This window comes from Pongo pygmaeus, chromosome X (assembly GCF_028885625.2).
Source record: "Pongo pygmaeus isolate AG05252 chromosome X, NHGRI_mPonPyg2-v2.0_pri, whole genome shotgun sequence".
Classification (NCBI taxonomy): domain Eukaryota; kingdom Metazoa; phylum Chordata; class Mammalia; order Primates; family Hominidae; genus Pongo; species Pongo pygmaeus.
The window spans coordinates 31,825,770-31,844,312 of NC_072396.2; the positions used below are offsets into that span (position 1 = coordinate 31,825,770).

The following is an 18,543-nucleotide window of genomic DNA, read 5'->3' on the forward strand; positions in this document are numbered from 1 at the left end:
CATGACCACCAGAGTCTGGGAAAAGTAGTGAAGATCGGGAGATAAAGAAGGGATGGTTAATGGGTACAAACATACAGTAAGAAGAAATATGATCTAGTGTCTGGTAGCACAATAAGGTCACTATAGTAATCAGTATATTTTTAAATCTTTTTACAGATAGGGTCTCACTATGCTGTTCATGTTGGAGTGTAGTGACTATTCACAGGTGCAATTGTTGTGCATTACAGCCTTGAACTCCTGGGCTCAAGTGATCCTCCCACCTCAGCCTCCTGAAAAGCTGGTGCTACAGGTGCAGGCTACCATGCATGGCAACAATAATTTACTGTATATTTCAAAATAACTAAAAGAGTGGAATGGGAATGTTCCTAACAGAGAAATGATGAATGTTGGACATGATGGACACCCCAATTACTCTGATTGTGTTACCCTACACATTGTATGCTTGTATCAAAATATCACACGTAACCCATAAATAAGTACTATTATGTGTCCATAATAATTAAAAATATTTTAAAACATACTTTTTTACCTGTTAAATGACTGGCAGTGCAGGTTTGTGAAATAATTCTTTGTGCTATGATGTTACAATGGCTACAATGTCACAAAGTAATATGAATTTTTCAGTTCCATTATAATCTCTTCTTACATCGATCTTATGGGACCACCATAGTATATATGGCCTGTCATTGACCAAAACGTCATTCTTCAGCACATGACTGTATAAAGTTTTCCCACCTAAAAGTGATATTTGGTTTTGTCTGAAGATAGAGTAAACAGCTATGTTGGGATTAGAGTATTTTCAATAAGGATGTGTGTGTGCATATATGTGTTTTGGAGTAGGGGTGTTTATTTATCTATCTCATTCTATTACAATCTAAAATTCATATAGGGGATCACATTGACACATTAACACTCTGTTATTTCAATCTAGTCCCTGAACTGGTTGAAGCCATAACATGATACAAATTGCATGATGTAGACTAGATTCATTGTGCCACTGTGGGCCTGTTTTCTCATCTGAAAAAGGAGAGGTGCAGAAAATCCTCAAGGTTCCTTCAAGCAGTCTATGTGACTCACTGCCAGGGCAGGCTTGGCCTTACTAAGGTCATAAAAATCAATCTAATCTCTCAACAGGGCTGTTTCCATGGAATATGAGAAAGGAACAAGCTGGCAATATATTAATTACAGCTGTATCTCTTAAACAAACTCGTTGCAAAACTTTACTTCTATCACGACCAAAATGAGTCAATTTCCCAGCAAATGTGTTGACTGCAATATGCTATTAATGTGGAAACATATCCTGTTGCCTCATTTAGTGTCTACGAAGATACCACTGTCAAAGCCATAAATTTATAGTGACTATTCCTTTTTCATATCCATGGATGTGACTTCATTTCCTGGCTTAATGGATAATTCCTTGGAAGACCTACAGTGATTTTTAAATAAGCCAAATTTTTCATTTAGACCTGATAGGTGATTTCCTTTTCTAAGTGGTTAGTGGGGAGGGATATGAGAAAACCTTTAATAGATAATCCAGAGAGTGTGGCACATAAAAACGTACCTCTCTTCTTGCCACTACTGGGCCCTTGTCTGAATCAGAAGATTCAGTACCTTTCTAACTGTACCAACTTGAAACAAAGTAAGGTTTCCAGTGGGTGACAATAAATCAAAGGAAATAAAATCTGCGATGCAAGGAATGCATTTGGAGGACAAACAAGTACTTTATTACCGTTTACCTCAGGCTGGTAGAAATAGCAGCCTTTGAGCACAAGCTTGCTGAAGGAGCCAGCCCAGCCTCATTCTCAAGGTCCTATACTTCAAACAAAGGGCAGAGGACATTTTCACTCCTGTTATCTTTCCCTACAGCAAACATTGTATTTTTATGCACGTTGCACAATGAAAGGCAAGGTGACTGCCAGTGCACCTGGCCGAGGAAAAGCATGCCAGGGCCAGGACGTGGATTCCTAAGTATTTACAATGGATCCATTCAACCTGATTGCAAATTTCTAAAACGCTGAGAGGCTCCCCAAATCTAAGTAATGTAAGCCTCACCATACATATGGAATTTACTAGCATCTGATTAGAAATACTCAATTTGCCAGCACTTCAAACTCATTCCTCTTCCCCTTCAAGGTCCCCTGTCTTGTTATACCTTTTCTTATTCTATCCAGGACTCAGGAAAAGTAGGTGTTGTTTGGCCTCGGGAAGCTGGAGAGCAGAAGCATCAGAAACTACATATTTGGGAATGAGGTAGTCATTGTGGCGGTGGGCATACTGGACTAGGAATCAAACCCTTCCACCAGCTGAGGGACTTTAAGGGCACAGATAAATTATTCATCCACTTAAACAATAATAAAAGCAAAATCTCCAAAGCTTGACTATTCTGTTCCCCTCAAAGACTTGGTGAGGATTAAATGCGAGAATTCATGTGAACAAAGTTTTGTTAGTAGCAACGGTAACAATATTATTTATAAGCATAATAGGTACAAATGGTAAGGAGAAGCTGTTTCATGATAGTGAAGGCAAACTATGGGTGGTTATGAAACCAGATTAGGAAAGGTCTGAGAGTTAAATAGAGGAATTAGGATTTGTTCAGTAGACAACAAAAAAATACTGACATTTTCAAGGACGGCATCATAAGGTAAATGCTTTTCTCTAAAACTAGTATGAGGGCAATAAGACCAATGAAAAGGACTGGAGTGTGAAGTGGAGGTTTGCTAGGAAGCCAGTGCAATGATGAGAAGGCCTGGAAACAATGTAAGAATGGCAATGGAAAGCAATCAAACAAAACATGTTTCTTTCCCTAAAAAAAGAGGCAGCACTTTACTAATTTTTTTTCTAATTATAAATGTTCAAAGAAGAAAACTCAGAAAATAAAAATAGTACAGAGAAAATCAAAAGCCACCTGTTACCACCATTCATGTCTTGACTGATTTCCCCCCCAGTCTCATAGAAAACATTTCAAGGCTGGATGCCGTGGCTCACGCCTGTACCCCCAGCATTTTGGGAGGCTGAGGTGGCTGGACAGCTTGAGCCCAAGAGCTCGAGACCAGCCTAGGCAACATGGTGAGAGACCCTGTCTACACACACCCACACACACACACACACACACACACACACACACACCCACCCCCACACCCACACACACACACACACCAAAAAATTGCCAGGCGTGGTGGTCCATGCCTGTAGTCCCAGCTACTCAGGAGGCTGAGGTGGGAGGATCACTTGAGCCCAGAGGTCGAGGCTGCAATGAGCTGTGATCGTGCCACTGCACTCCAGCCTGGGTGACGAAGTTAGACCCCTTCTGAAAACAAAACAAAACACATTTCACATTTCAAAGAGCTTGGAGACTGGCTGGCCAACCAGGAGGCATTCAATAAATATGCAAGGATGGATTGAATTTAAAGCTTTGAGACTGAGAATACAGAGTTGTTATTACAGAGACAGAAATGTAACCAAACCAGAGACATGGGCTTAGGGGAGTAGGAGGTTATCCAGCAAAAGGATGCAGCAGGCAGAAATGGAATAGGTTGGTCTCCTGAGAAGGGGGGCAGCCCAGGGAAAGCAGAGCTTCTGTTTGGCCACCGCTTATCCTGACAACCAAATCCAAGAGGGCCAGAGGCTGCAGTGAGGATGGTGGTGGCTTCCTGATGAGTCAGTACTCGGGCGAGAAAACAAAGAATCCAGCTGGCCCTGAATACAGCCTAGTTTACTTTGCAGCAGGGACCATCACTGAGCCTTACCTTTAACCCAAGTCACAATACACACACATATGTTTATATATCCCTATATATGAACACGTGTGTGTGTTTCACTAGAACTCAAAAAGTAACTGAGACTTGACTAAAGGGGAAAAATGATTAGGACCTGTAATCCCAGCACTTTGGGAGGCCGAGGCAGGTGGACTGCTTGAGATCAGGAGTCTGAGCTCAGCCTGGCCAACATGGTGAAACCCTGTGTCTACAAAAAATTAGCCAGGCATGGTGGCAGGCACCCTGTAATCCCAGCTACTCGGGAGGCTGAGGCACGACAATTGCTTGAACCAGGGAGGCGGAGGTTGCAGTGAGCCGAGATCGCGCCATTGCACTCCAGCCTGGGCGACAGAGGGAGACTCCATCTCAAAACAAAACAAAACAAAAAACACACACACAACCAAAAGATTAGGAAATAACTCACGTTTATGGCAAGTTGTTTTATAACTGGATTTTAAGAAATCAAAATGAATCTAGATTGCCTGTGGCCATTAATATTCATTGTATGGAAGTTACTTGTGTCTACATTTTGATGATTGACTGGATTGATCATCTATCTGCATTTTAGAAGGTTTGGGTATGAGGAGGAAAAGATATTTATTTCTCCACATGTATTTTACATTTACAACTAATTTGCCATAATTTTGGCAAAATAATTCAAACAGTATATCCCACTTTACATAAATGAACTTATTATGTGTGCATCCGGTAAAAGTGTCCAACTAACTATGAAATAAATACTCAAACTGCTTTAAACACCTAACTATTCACAGTGTTCTGCCCAGGAAACCTTCTATAGTTTCATCCTAGTCTGTGGTCAAAGACTTCAGATATAACCCAGTTAGTTCTACAGCTAGTTCCATTTTGTAAATCTCAGCCATCGTTAATAGAATTAGAATGGATTGAGAAACCCTACATAAGAAAAACAGCTCTTAGCACTTGAAAAAAAACAAAAACAAAAACATAAGAACACTGTGAATAATGTGATACCGAAAGTATCTTACTCCTTCAATACTGATAGCGTTACAATTAGAACAACTTTTGAAGAAAGGCCACAAAAAATGTTTATATTATTTTGTCTGGCAATCACACGCCTGAGAATTAATCCTATAAAGAAAGCTTCAAAGATAAAAGCTAAATGATAAGGATGTTCATTATAGAACTATCTACCTAATAAAAATTAGAGGCCAGGCACGGTGGCTCACGCCTGTAATCCGAGCACTTGGGGAGTTCGAGGCAGGTGGATCACCTGGGGTCAGGAGTTTGAGACCAGCCTGGCCAACCTGGTGAAACCCTGTCTCTACTAAAAATACAAAAATTAGCTTGGGGTGGTGGTGGGCGCCTGTAATCCCAGCTACTCAGGAGGCTGAGGAAGGGGAATCACTTGAACCTGGGAGGTGGAGGTTGCAGTGAGCAGAGATCTCACCACTGCACTCAAGCCTAGGTGACAGAGCGAGACTCCAACTCAAAAAAAAAAAAAAAGAAAGAGAAAAAAATTAGAACAACATGAATGTCTATCGGTGGAGTGATCAGGCATTTGGGAAGAAGAGGGTGTTTCTGGGGCACTGACTACGACAGAGAAAAAGCAATGGGACAGGATAGGAAAGAGAATGGACAACAGTGTGTTCAGTTAGTGATGGACATTAGCAGAGAGTATACACCTCTAGACTTTGGAATAATAGGGGAATGTCAAAGGTACAAAGGAAAGTTTTAAAAAAAGGATAGCTGTGCTAACAATTTACCAACAGCCACTGAAAGGAGGCTATAATGATAGAATTAGAGAAAGGACTCAGAGACTAAGAGACTCGCCTACAAAGGCCATTTTCTTATATACACATAGGATTTCTGTGGCTAGAGACTTATTTCCTCCCTTGCTGAACTTCTTCCCCTCCAGCACCTCAATAACTGTGGGGTCCCTGCTGCAGATGGAGATTTCTTTTCCTTCCTCAGCACTGTCTTCTTTCCTAAAACCTAGAGTTCCAGAAGCTGCTTACTACAGAGGTTCCAAATATCCCAGATCCCATACCTACTGCCTACTGAAGAGCTAATATGAGAAACTGAAACTCTGTGGGTTTTTTAATTAATTTCTAAAATGTGAAAGAATACATATGTAACCTAGAAGGTGAATAACTTACAAATTGGAAGCAGCTCCGGACACTTGGCTCAATGTTACTGCCCCCAAAGGATGCAACTTCACCCAATTGTCTTGGAATTTGGATAGAATCATGCAGAAGGAGGCCCAGCCTGCGCTGGTCACAAAATCCTGTTGAACTTGCCACTTGCTTGAAAAGGTCTACAAAGGAAGACGAAAATTGCAACAGTCAAACAGGATGCCAGCAGAACCTGACGTCCAACTCAATCCTAGTAGCAATTCTCGAGAGGAGCCAATATTTCCACAGAGTGGGGTTACTTCTAATTTGTGCTAATCTGGATATTTATTATTTTTATGAATCAAGTTAATGATCACTGTATATATATGAAGTGTGATAACTTTTACATAAACTATGTCACTGCAAGAAGCGCAAGCTTACATGTACCCTCGACACTTAAATTTCTTCTAAGCCAGAACATAATCCTTGGGAATTATTATATATAGGATATAACTACATCAAAAAATAAGTGTTTTAGCATTAAGAGACATATAACTGGCCCAAAGCACCACCCTCTTTGGACACCAGAGATTCAAAAATGTACCACACTTGGGACTTCTTTATGGAGTCATAAGATCACTGAGCTTCTAGTCTATCATGTATGTGTTCCCACAGGATACTGTGCATAGTTTTTTGTTGTTGTTGTTGTTGTTGTTGTTTTTTGAGACGGAGTCTTGCTCTGTCGCCCAGGCTGGAGTGCAGTGGCACGATATCTGCTCACCGCAACCTCTGCCTCCCGGGTTCAAGCCATTCTCCTGCCTCAGCCTCCTGAGTAGCTGGGATTATAGGCACATGCCATCACACCCAGCTAATTTTTGTATTTTTAGTAGAGACGGGTTTCACCATGTTGGCCAGGCTGGGGTTTCACCATGATGGCCAGGCTGGTCTTGAACTCCTGACCTCAAGTGATCCGCCTACCTTGGCCTCCCTAAGTGCTGGGATTGCAGGTGTGAGCTACTGCGCCTGGCTGCATATTTCTAATTAATAGCTCATATCATGTTATGCTGGCATTGATTTAATATGTGACTATCTTTTTTGGCAGGAGAATTATATCCCTTTGAGGGAAAGAACCGTACCTTGGTCAGTTGTGTGCCAGAAGTATCTAGAGTAGAATGGCAGTACCCGGTGGATAGTAGGTACCCAATATATGTAACAGAATGAATGAACATACTGAATGCTTGCAATGTTATGTTTTGTTCTCAGATATAAAATTTTAATCATACCTTATATTCACCTAGAAGTTGCCCCTCAAAAAAAGTAAATCCAAGAAAGCTTTCTGTACCCATAAGCACACTTTAAACTCTAGGAAATTAAATGTTTTAACAAGATACTTAAGATGGCACTAAAAATTGAGATTGTACGCACAGCTTTTTATCTTCTCTCCGATATACATACCTAGATGTTTATTTTCAAAGTTATGAGTTACTTTCAAACATCTCATTTTGAATTTAATATTTTTGTTTCACCAACCTAAAAACATGTTCCCTCTTAGTAGTTATTTGAAACACCAGCTCAAAGCTTCCTCAATTATTCAATTTAATATTATACTTACAATGTGCTGTTACTATACCATATATATGGTAGATTAAAACCTAACCTATAATAAGTAACTACAATATTTAAAGGAGAAAAGCACACAGATATCCCATCTCATCCAAAATACATTTTAAAATGGTTAACAAAAGCTGTTCAGTTATTTTTCTCTGGTTCTGAGGATGAGAAAACTCAAGTGGAAACTACATAAAAGTGAGAGCCAAAATGGTTTGTGTATTTTGTGGCTTGCTCCTGAAGGAGAAATGATCCGTAGGAGACAGAGTGGCTTTTATCTCCTGCCTGTCCTGAAGCTTAGCACATCTCCTCACATGTGTGGCTAGGCCTTAGGGGAAGAGAGAAAAGACAAGCTAGGCTGGATTTGTTTAATATTCCTACTGAAAAGATTGCTTATAAGCATTTCAAGGGGAAAACCAAGTGCAGCCTTTCACAATATGAATGGATGGTCACTTGGTCATCTGAACCGTCACTCCTCTAGCATTGGCTTTTAATTTGATTTTACAATTTTTAAGCAGAAGAACCCAATGCGTAATCAAAAGGAAATTCTGTAGGGTGGTATGTATCTACCCTTTAAGAAACAGCAAGCTATCTGTCTCTCAAATAATAAAATGTTAGTCACGTCACGGAACTGGATGTGTCAGTACAACTTGCAGTAAGATGATTATAAAATAAACAATGTTTCTTGAACATGAATGTCACATAGTATTCTTTAAATAAGAACCCAAAGACTAGACAAGTGCAGGGATTAAATCTTCACACTTATTTTTCCGACTTACAGAAAGAGGTTAGAAAATCAGACTTTATCCCCGAGGAACATGTGTTTTATTCAGACACAGTCAATGTAATGTAAAATAATACTTGGACTGGAAAAGCTAATCCTCATTCTCTACTTAAATGCCTGCAATTTAATGTTTGACAAGGAATGGCACAAACCAAATTTTATGACACTCTAAAAAGCAGTTCTACATCTTACATGAGGAACCTGCTGTCAAATAGGAACAGTCTGTCATTTCCCATCTAGAACTAGGGTAATTAGCCAACATTAATAAAAGAATACAGCATTAGTATACACGACTTACATCTGTACTTGTCTTCCAAATGTGCTTTACACAGGGAAATGATGCCAGTTTTAAAAGACAGGACACGGATCCTCCCTGTTCGTCCCCTATTATAAAGAATCAAAGCAGAAAACAATTACTGACACTTTCCTAGAGGGTAAACACTTCTAGTTAAGAATAAAGCCTTGAAAAGGAAAAATAAAAGAGTAAAGTGCTCAATGATGTGTGAAGTCTATTGACCACGGTGTTATTAAGATTGTTTTGAACTTTTCCAAATTCATTATCTCTTTGACTGATGACCTACAATGCAATGGAAATTCAACCAACTTGACCACTGAATGTTTACCAAGTTTCAATTCCTAAAAACCCTTATTTGAACTGCAACAGTTCTACATAAATTAAGAAAAAAAATTCTATTCACCTATGGAAAGCCACCTTGGTTTAAGTTGGTAAGCAGAAGAATTACTACTCTTCACCAATCTACTTTGGTTACTAAAGCAAATTACCTACTTTGGTCATTGAAGCCAAAAAAATTACAAGCAACTAACTGCTCAGCCCTCTTAAATGCTCAGATCTTCATCAGATTGCCCCTTATTGAAAGAAAATTAATTACTTCAGGCCACATAACACATAATATAAAATATAAATGTTTATCTCTGTAAGAAAAATATCATACTCTATTAAACAACATTCAAATATATGATCTAAAAAATAAATTTATAAATAACCTGTTGCTATATCAGTGTTTTAATGTAGATTGCTTTTATTTGCATATTATTTTCTATATTTGCATATAGAAAACTGAAAGAAAGCATTCCATGTAACAAATTTATTAATAAGCTAATTTTATCCATGGGAAAAAAAAAGGAAAAATAAGAATGAAAAGTTTTCCATTTTGTAGAAAATGTCTTTCAAGACATGGAATCAATGTAAATGCCCATCAGTGACAAATTAGATAAAGAAAATATGGCACATATACACCATGGAATACCATGCAGCTATAAAAAAGAATGAGATCATGTCTTTTGAACACGGATTAGCTGGAGACTATTATCCTTAGCAAACTAATGCAGAAACAGAAAAGTAAATACTGCATGTTCTCACTTCTAAGTGGAAGCTAAATGATGAGAACTCACGAACACAAAGAAGGGAACAACAGATACTGGGGTCTTGAGGGTGGAGGGTGGAAGGAGGGAGAGGAGCGGAAAAGACAACTACCGGGTACTGCGTTTAACCCATTTATGCTGGAGGTTGCAAATTACTTTTTGTGAAAATCAGACCTTGGCGATGACCTTGAGCAGCAGGATATGAATAATTCCCACAAGCTTAGTGTTCCAATAATGGAACACTAGGCATAAATGGGTTAATACCTGAGTGATGGGATAATCTGTACAACAAACTCCCGTGACATGAGTTTACCTATGTAACAGACCTTCACGTAATACCCCCAAATCTAAAATTAAAGTTAAAAAGTGTCTTTCAATAGCTTTTTGGCTTCTTATTTTATTACGGAAAGGTACTGGCCCTTAGACATTGGTAAAAAGAGAAAGGAGAAAATATTTTAGAATAATTCGCCCATTAGCACTTCAAAATCACAAAGGATAGGTCCCAATTGCAGTTATTTTCGGTGAACAATATGCTCAACTTCCAGCTACTAAAATTTATTAAATCCCTCAGTCAAAAAGAAATCCTGGGCACTAATGGACTAAGCAAATTCCCATCACTGGAAAATTTTCTTATCTTTTTCCCTCTTAAGGAAAGGTAGATCAAAATTTAACAAATCCACTTTATACAGCAACTCAGGTCTTCAAGGAGTTAAAATTGTCACCAAATAATTTTCAGTCAGGTAGAAGGAAGTTATATATTCAGAATGCATTCACATGTCATCTGCAAAGAAAACAGTGCCAAAATATATTTGAGGGGAAACCTGAATACAAACTCTTATCAAAACTAATGTAAATGTAGTTCACAATTGAAATCCGACATGTTCAAGGACTTGGTAGATAACCATGATGAATGTAATAGTCAGGTGGTCCTGAAATTTTAAAAAGCAATATCTTATCAAAATAAGAAAGAAAAAAAGGTATAAATTTTAGTTAAAAAGGTGGTAGAAGTCTACAACAAAGGTAAAAGGCAAAACAGTTGTTATGCAACTCTTTTTAGAAAACCTTCCCAGATTTCCAAATGGGAATATGTTCTTGATTGGTGAAATGAGGCATGTAATAATTTTGAGATCTAAGAAGAATTTAGGCAAAATTAAGACCAATTCCTTCTGCTCCCTTCTTCAATTGTCTTCATTAAGCTCAAGAAAAAAAAAAAAAAATCAGAACTGGGGATATGTCCCATGTGTGCAATCCAAAACAAACAAACAATTGTTCTCTAAGAGAGAGTGATGAATGGAGGCGCCAAACCGAAACTTCATAAAATCTTATTAAAAAACAAAATAACACGAAAAATGTTCTCAGTTTGAGGAGCTAAGTTTGCTGTATCAAGGGCTTGTTTTCATTTTGTTTGGCCTATCAATTCATAATCTTCTGCAAAAGTGTCCTAAGTATCAGCTAAGACCATTCTGATCTGGAGACAGGTGTGCCAGTATCTCCAGGAGCACAGCCATGGCTGCCAGTGAGAGGAAGCCACCCCTGAAGCGCGTGGAAGAATTCCAAAATCCGTGGGCGAGAAAGGGAGAGAACCAAGGGCTATGTGTTGACTCATTCCACTATTTGAAAAATGAGTATCTCAGGGTTTTGTTTGTTTTCTAATCTGAGAGCAATCTACGTTCTGGCTCTTAACTCCTAGTTTATCAAAATATTTTTCAAGTCACAAATGCAAAAATGATTTCTCACAGGAACAGCATTAGGTCCACAGCTTCTGGGGCCCTGTTGTAATGCTAATTACACTGTCACCATTCTGTACGCTAAGCCTCCTGTGACAGAGCCCGGGAAATAAAAACATGCCATACGTACGTATCATAAACATTCAGCAGCCAGTTCAGACACATATCCACGCAGAGAGGGACGTTGACCAAATTGTTGTGCTCTTGCTCCAGGCGGTCATAAATAGTGGTCAAACAATTAATAATCTGCAGGATATCCATGGGCTGGTCATTTTGCTTGAGGTTGTGCTGGTCCAAGGCATCACATGCAGCTGACAGGCTCAAGAGATCCACTGCAAAAACAAATAAAATCACAAATGATTCAAAGAGTAAAACCTTCCTTTCAGTGTCGTTTTTCCTTTGAGAATCCTAGCTAGGACTCCCTCATACCCTTTAATAAACACCAAACGTGAACCACACTCTCTTTGAAAGGTGTTTTATTTTTATGCCTCGACTCTAAGTTGATGAGTTTGATCAGTATTCAGGATCTGAAGTTGTTCTTAAATCTCACTGGCACTGGGTGAAGATGCAGGCAAAGATATAATTCCCATCCTTGGATTACTGGGGAATATCTGAGAGTTAAGGGGACCTATCCTGTTCTACATAAACAGAGTCAATTTTCACCTGAATAAGAAAAAAAAAATGTTTTAGCAGAAATTTTTAAAGAGATCCGATAATACTTTCTTGTATTAGTATTAGAGAAGATCTGTTAGATTAATCTGTATGGCTAAGGTTGTGTAAACTATTTCTAGCTATGCATTTATAATCATTAAGCGCTTTTCTCCTTGAAATATCAGTCACCTCAGCATCTCTCTGCTACCCTAATATTAGGTGAAAAAAATACTCTCCACTAAAATTTTCTATAGGCAAACTAAAGTAATTGTATAATCTATCCAGTTTTCAGACCTGAGGCTCGCTTATTTCTCCTTTCACCTTCAAATTGTATTTCATAATACACTTTCCAAGTCCTCTAAGAACTTTATAAGGCTAAGGGAGGAAAATTCTCTTGATCTGAGGAGGTATTTAATCTTATGCTGGGGACAAAAATTTAACAAAAGTGAAACTTCAACCTTGTCCAACATCAGCAAATCACAAGCTTTATTCCCAAGTGTCATGAAAAGATGCACTTCTCTACAGCCAATTTATTAGCCAAACTAGAAACACAACAACATTGCTTTTATACTACCTTATACACCTAAGCTCTGGTTGGAATTCTCAGTCCTTTGAGACAAGGAATCAATGCTAATTAAGTAAATCTGTCATGCATCTAAGGGGAAGGGGCAATTCAATTATAAACGTAGTTCACATAAACACAGGTAAATCCCGCTCAGTAAACAGCTTTCCCAGTAATAAAGAAATGTAAACTTAAGGCTTTAGTATATTTGACAAGTTATTCATGGCCAGTTCTAATATTAAGAAAAAAACAAAAATAGTGGTTAATACCTATGTAGGTTTGTGCAAAAATACTTTTGCACCTATATCGCGCACACATTTTTCTCTTTTAAAAAAAAGGAAAACAGAAAATCCTGGAGTTTCCCCAGAAACATGAAACAGACATGGTGGTGGAAGCAGGAGTCTGCACTCCTCCCTTGGAAGGGAAGGCCCCTCTGTTTTTGCTCTGAAATACTCTAAAGATAGAGAAGTGACCCTTTTCATGGAAGCTGAGACTTTGTTTAAAGTGGGAGGAAGGAAGATAACTTGGGAGACTGATCTGAGGAGTCAAGTGAGAAAAATAGTAAAGAATTTTAAAAAGCAATGCAAGGAGGCAGGAGGACGGGAGGACGGGAGGACGGGAGGAGGGAATGGCTGAAAGAGGAACGCGTGGGAGGCTGGAGAGAGGTCCAGAGACAAAAGACTCAAACTTTTATTCTCTCTCTCTTCTGTGTGCTTGTTTTCCTCAGAGGGCACATACTCAAGTGCACGCAGTAGGAACACTTATACCAGCTCCATTACTGGAAGCAGTATACCAGCTCCATTACTGGAAGAGAGGAATGGATTTCTTCCAAACACCAATATTCCCAACATGTTTCCTTATATACTGAAGGAAGCTATGGGTGGTTTGAAGTTTTTCAATTATTTTTTTTTTGTTACTCTGCTTTAGTCATCGTAAATATTTTGCCTCTGATCCAGGCATTTAGGAAGTAACTGAAGGAAGCTATGGGTGGTTTGAAGTTTTTCAGTTATTTTCTTTTTTGTTACTCTGCTTTAGTCATCATAAATATTTTGCCTCTGATCCAGGCATTTAAGAAGTAACTAGTGCGAATTTTTAGAATCACTTTTGTATTAAGAGTCTTATTTAGCCGTGTGATGGAAACGAACAAAGAGAAAAACTGCATGAATTTCATTTTATTGGGCCTGCTCTTATCTCTGTACAGGTGAATGGGTAACACATAGAACAGCAAATGTTGAGTATAAATAGCTCCAGAGGGGAGCAAAGCAATTGCTCTGAAATTACAGGAGCAGAAGATGACACAGTTAGGAGAGAAATACTGTGCAGTGTGCTCTGCTAAAACTGGATGTGGTTAAACACAAGAACAATCCATCACAGAAGACTGAAGAGCGCATTTCCCTAAACAAACATGTCAAACAGAATTCAACTTTCATGGAGCTATTTTGAAAAGAATTCTATTTAGGTATACACAATCCATGCTATGGACCTGAAAAGGAGGTGAGAATATCAATAGGGACAATTTAATTGCCATGCATATGCTTTTCAAAATGAGCATCTTAGAGAACACACCTAGACTTTTTGATGAAACATTAAATGTAATGATTAGCTCTTTCTAGGACCCTCAATAAGCAACCAGCAGATACAGTTGTGTGAAACCATTTTTTCCTTAAGCTAGGAATTTCCATTAAATATATTATATATACATATGTGTGTGTGTGTGTGTGTGTGTGTGTATTCACTAGTAGATATATCTTTAAAGCTATATAAAAACCCAAGTAGTCTAATACATCCTTACTTTCTAAATTATGTTTACAGTAGAGGATGCTATAGGCTTTGAAGCCATTGAAGAACAGGGACCATGTGGTGGTACCCTATGCATGAGGGCTATGGGGGTGAGAGAGGGTGGGGACAGGATAAAAATGGCTGACTCCCCAGGATCCTCTTTGCTGTGCAGGAAAAGCAGACAATGGCGGTTGGGGGGTGGCGAGCAGGCAGGACTTCAGCACAGGGATCCCACTAATGGTTCCTGAGGCTCTGGTTGTGCCTAATCATCTTCTCAACCTTTAGCTTCAAAAGCTAATTCTTTTCCTTTCTATGTATGCCACAGTAGCTAACTCTTGCTATTCCCTTCTATGTAAGACAGATTTTTTTTTGTCTTTTACAGAGTGACAGACTCTTAGAACCAGAAGCTTGCTTTAAAATCATTTTGCAGTTGAGACAACTGAGACCAGAGATATGGAGACTTGCTCTGGGTGTTATGGCAGGATATCGAGGTTTTCTGATTTCTCATGGAGGTACATATTGTAAGGGGGGAAAGTGGGTGGCAGAAGGTGTCCTTATTGACTTTAAAGAAAAGGAAAACCATTCTGCATTCCATGCTAATGACAACAGTAGGATAAAATAGAAGCACTAAAAAGTTGGTTAGTGGAGGAAAAAAAAAGTCTCATGGTGCCTATATAACCCCAAGTTCGTCCTATAGGTCAACCTGGATATTCTATGTTGATGCATAAATAATTCTGTGATCTAATTAGCACAGAAACAGAAAGAGGTGAGTAATGGTGGAAGAACTGCTGTATGTATGCTGATCTTTCTTGCCCAGGCATGCCATTCTACAGGCAACTTACACTTATGGCTGAAGGACCTCCCAAGCAAATCTTTGCACTTTAAGAAAGTCAATGCACTTTGATGTAGTTGTCTGTGCAGTAAGGGTTAATTCCAGAGAGGCTGGAGTTGGCATGAGATGCCTTGCTAAAATATCTACACAGTGCAGAGCCCTGGTCAAAGCACTTGCTTTTCAAAGTGACTTACTGTGTTGAAGTGTAGCCACGGGTTGCAGGTTATCACCATTGTTTATTGCTAACAATAACATTGACCATTTCTACCCGGGTACAGTGAGACCAATGGAAGCCACTGAGTTTGAGGCTGGTTACATAGGAACAGTAGGCCTAAGTTACTCACGGGATATAAGAAACCCTGGCTGAAACTCCAATTTGTGCTCCCTGGTTTCCAAGGTGTTTTGTGCTCGCATCAGTAGCTCTTGTTCCAAGAGAGAAAATGCATCTTGGTGTGGCTCTTGTAGACAGAGGGCAATTATAGCTTGTACCTGTCCTCTCTGGACCCTATGCTGTGAGGCAGGCTGTGGCTGTGACACTTACTGTGGTTTTAATGTTGTGGGTATACTGCATCCTTTTTCTGCAAAGAACTCTAGATTTGTAAGCACTGTCATTTGGTTCCTGTGAGTCCTCTTTAGCAATTGAACCCTGTTTAACTTCCACTGTCAGGGCAGTAAGTGTCAGAAGCAAGATTGTTTAGAACACCTCCAACTCATTCTTAGCTAAAAGTATGACTGAGGCATTATTTAGAAAGAAAAAAAGATGATTCTGATAAAAGGGATGAAAAAGAACCTTTGAAGTTGCTCAACAAGCCACGCTTGGTTGAAAGTAACACAGGCTTTGAGATTGGTTACTGATGATATAACTTTCTAGTGGAATCTGGAAGTGAGAGAACTTGAACCTAAGGAGCTAACAAAATGGATTAGGAGGCAATTGCAAACTGATGGCAAGGCTGCTAAAAAAAAAATCCAATTCCTTGGCTGGGTTGGCAAAAGCTAATGTAAGTTCAGAATTTCTTTCCATTGGGCTTCACCCTCTCTGGCCTGCAGGTGGAGTCCCAACCAAAAAGCCGAAGCAACTATCATTTTTGAGAAATGGGCTACACCTGTGAGACCAATTACAATTAAAAAGATAATTCAAGTGGGGCACTTACAGGTATTCCCTATGTCACTACAGTTTTCTTTTTTTGATGCCAGACCTACTAGTCCCTGAACTGGGGCTACAATTAAGAGTTTCAAAGGCTGGTAATATTCCAAAATAAGATACTATGGCTATTAGTGGGTACTTAAGCACAAGAATTCCACAAGGATCAATGGAATGGATTACTCCTTCCTTGTGCCTTGCCTAATTGAAGCTATCACACAACCCCATCATAGGTTGAAAATATCTTAAGTCACAAACGCATTTAATACACCTAACTAACTGAAACTCACAGCTTAGCCTAGCCTACCTTCGATGTGCTCCCAACACTTACATTGGCCTACAGTTGGGCAAAATTGTCTAGCAACACCTTACACAGTAAAGTGTCAGTTGTTTAGCCTCATGATCTTCTGGCTGACTGGGAGCTGAGGTTCAGTGCTGCTGCCCAGCAAGGGGGGAAGAGTATCATACCGCATATTACTAGCCTGGGAAAAGATCAAAATTCAAATCTAGAAGTACAGTTTCTATTGAATGCATATCACTTTGCATCACTGTGAAATCAAAAAATTGTTAAGTTGAAACTTCACAAGTTGGGGACTGTCTGCATCGTGTGTGTGTATGTGTGTGTAGCTGGGGAAGAGGTTTGGCTTAAAATTAATGATAAAAGGAAAAAGGTGAGATTGTTGCAAGGGGAAGGAAACCACCAAAGATACTTTTTTCTTTTTTTTTTTTTTGAGACGGAGTCTTGCTCTGTCACCCAGGCTGGAGTACAGTGGCGCGATCTCGGCTCACTGCAAGCTCTGCCTCCCAGGTTCATGCCATTCTCCTGCCTCAGACTCTCGAGTAGCTGGGACTACAGTCGCTCGCCACCACGCCTGGCTAATTTTTTGTATTTTTAGTAGAGATGGGGTTTCACCATGTTAGCCAGGATGGTCTCGAACTCCTGACCTCGTGATCTGCCTGCCTCAGCCTCCCAAAGTGCTGGGATTACAGGCGTGAGCCACCGAGCCCAGCCGATGCTTTTTTTTTTTTTTTTTTTTTTTAAAGGGAAAACCTAATATAATGTTGCTGCCTAGGGAGAGGTTTAAAATAAGAGAATAATATGCTCCCTTAGCTTAGACTCAGATGCCTTTTGGGGTGGAGGACTCTGCTAAAACCTCCTCCTCCTTGAAAGAGCTAAGATGTGAGTGGGAGAGTCAGCCAACCTATCCAACACACTGGATGATGAGATGGGAGTTCTAACTGCGACCACAACACCATGGAGCAATATTAATGTGGCTTTTGGTTCGTTTTCGTTAATGTCTTTTGGTTCTTCTTTCACAGGACATACCTGTTATTTATCATCTGTGTCAGGAAATACCCTGAGGGAATATTTACCCAGTCAAATCTGAAGAACAATGATTTATAACAATCTCAATGAACATTGTGTGGCCATTAATTGTGATGATGAAGGTTTAACAAAGGTATTGGGCATGTGATAGAAGGCTTACGTGCTGTATGTTTCATCTGTTATAACATTATGTGTTTAAAAAAATAGCTATTTGCCCCATCACTCCGTGTGGAAAGCCACTAGTGGGTGGAGGGACAATTGGGACAGCTTGAATCAGTGACAGATATTTAAATTGAATTTGGTGGGCCTACTTTCCTGAGACTGAAAAGCTACAAATTTGATATGGATGGTTACAGAAATTGCTGTGACATACCCAAACCAAAGTCCTTTGAGGAGTGACTACTATTCATATGATTTTAGCCTAGTCACATTTTTGTGTCTCATGTGCATTTCCCATTAAAGATGTTGTTTCTCAATGGCAACATGTCTGGTGGACCAAAGGGCATGAATCCACTTGAAATAAAAGAAACGGGAGAATTAGGAACTGGGCTAGAGATACCTGGCCAGGTAGAATTTGCTTTGAATGAGAAATGATAAACTGATGAAAAAGACTTCCTAGTGCAAGAAGGGCACTTCAAGGGCATCCAATTCCAGGAGGAAGGATAGGGATGGCAAGCTGCCAAGGTTGATAGCTGGAGAATGGAACCAATAATTACTGGAAAACGGAACCTACTAGGTGTTCTTTAACCTCTTTAGCATCAAGACTGAGAGAAAACCATTCTTTCCCTAGTAGGTAACAGCTAAACAAGATTACAGTGTTTCCCCTGGGAGACAGATGGGTCATGTTATGAGACCTCTCTTGGGCACTAATATCTGTCAAACCATATAACCTGAGAAAATTAGT

General features: G+C 39.4%; 1 protein-coding gene across 9 annotated transcripts in view; it reads right to left on the minus strand.

The window, feature by feature from the left end:
* The window catches only part of DMD (dystrophin), a 2,105,574-nt gene that overhangs the window by 78,374 nt on the left and 2,008,657 nt on the right, over nucleotides 1–18,543 (minus strand). For all 9 annotated transcript variants that reach the window (XM_054470954.2, XM_063660502.1, XM_054470953.2 and 6 more), the window contains 3 exons: nucleotides 11,478–11,679; nucleotides 8,536–8,621; nucleotides 5,891–6,048 (listed from right to left, as the gene is read on the minus strand). In XM_054470954.2, the coding sequence (XP_054326929.1) occupies nucleotides 5,891–6,048; nucleotides 8,536–8,621; nucleotides 11,478–11,679 (446 nt within the window). The remainder of the gene's footprint in view (nucleotides 1–5,890; nucleotides 6,049–8,535; nucleotides 8,622–11,477; nucleotides 11,680–18,543) is intronic.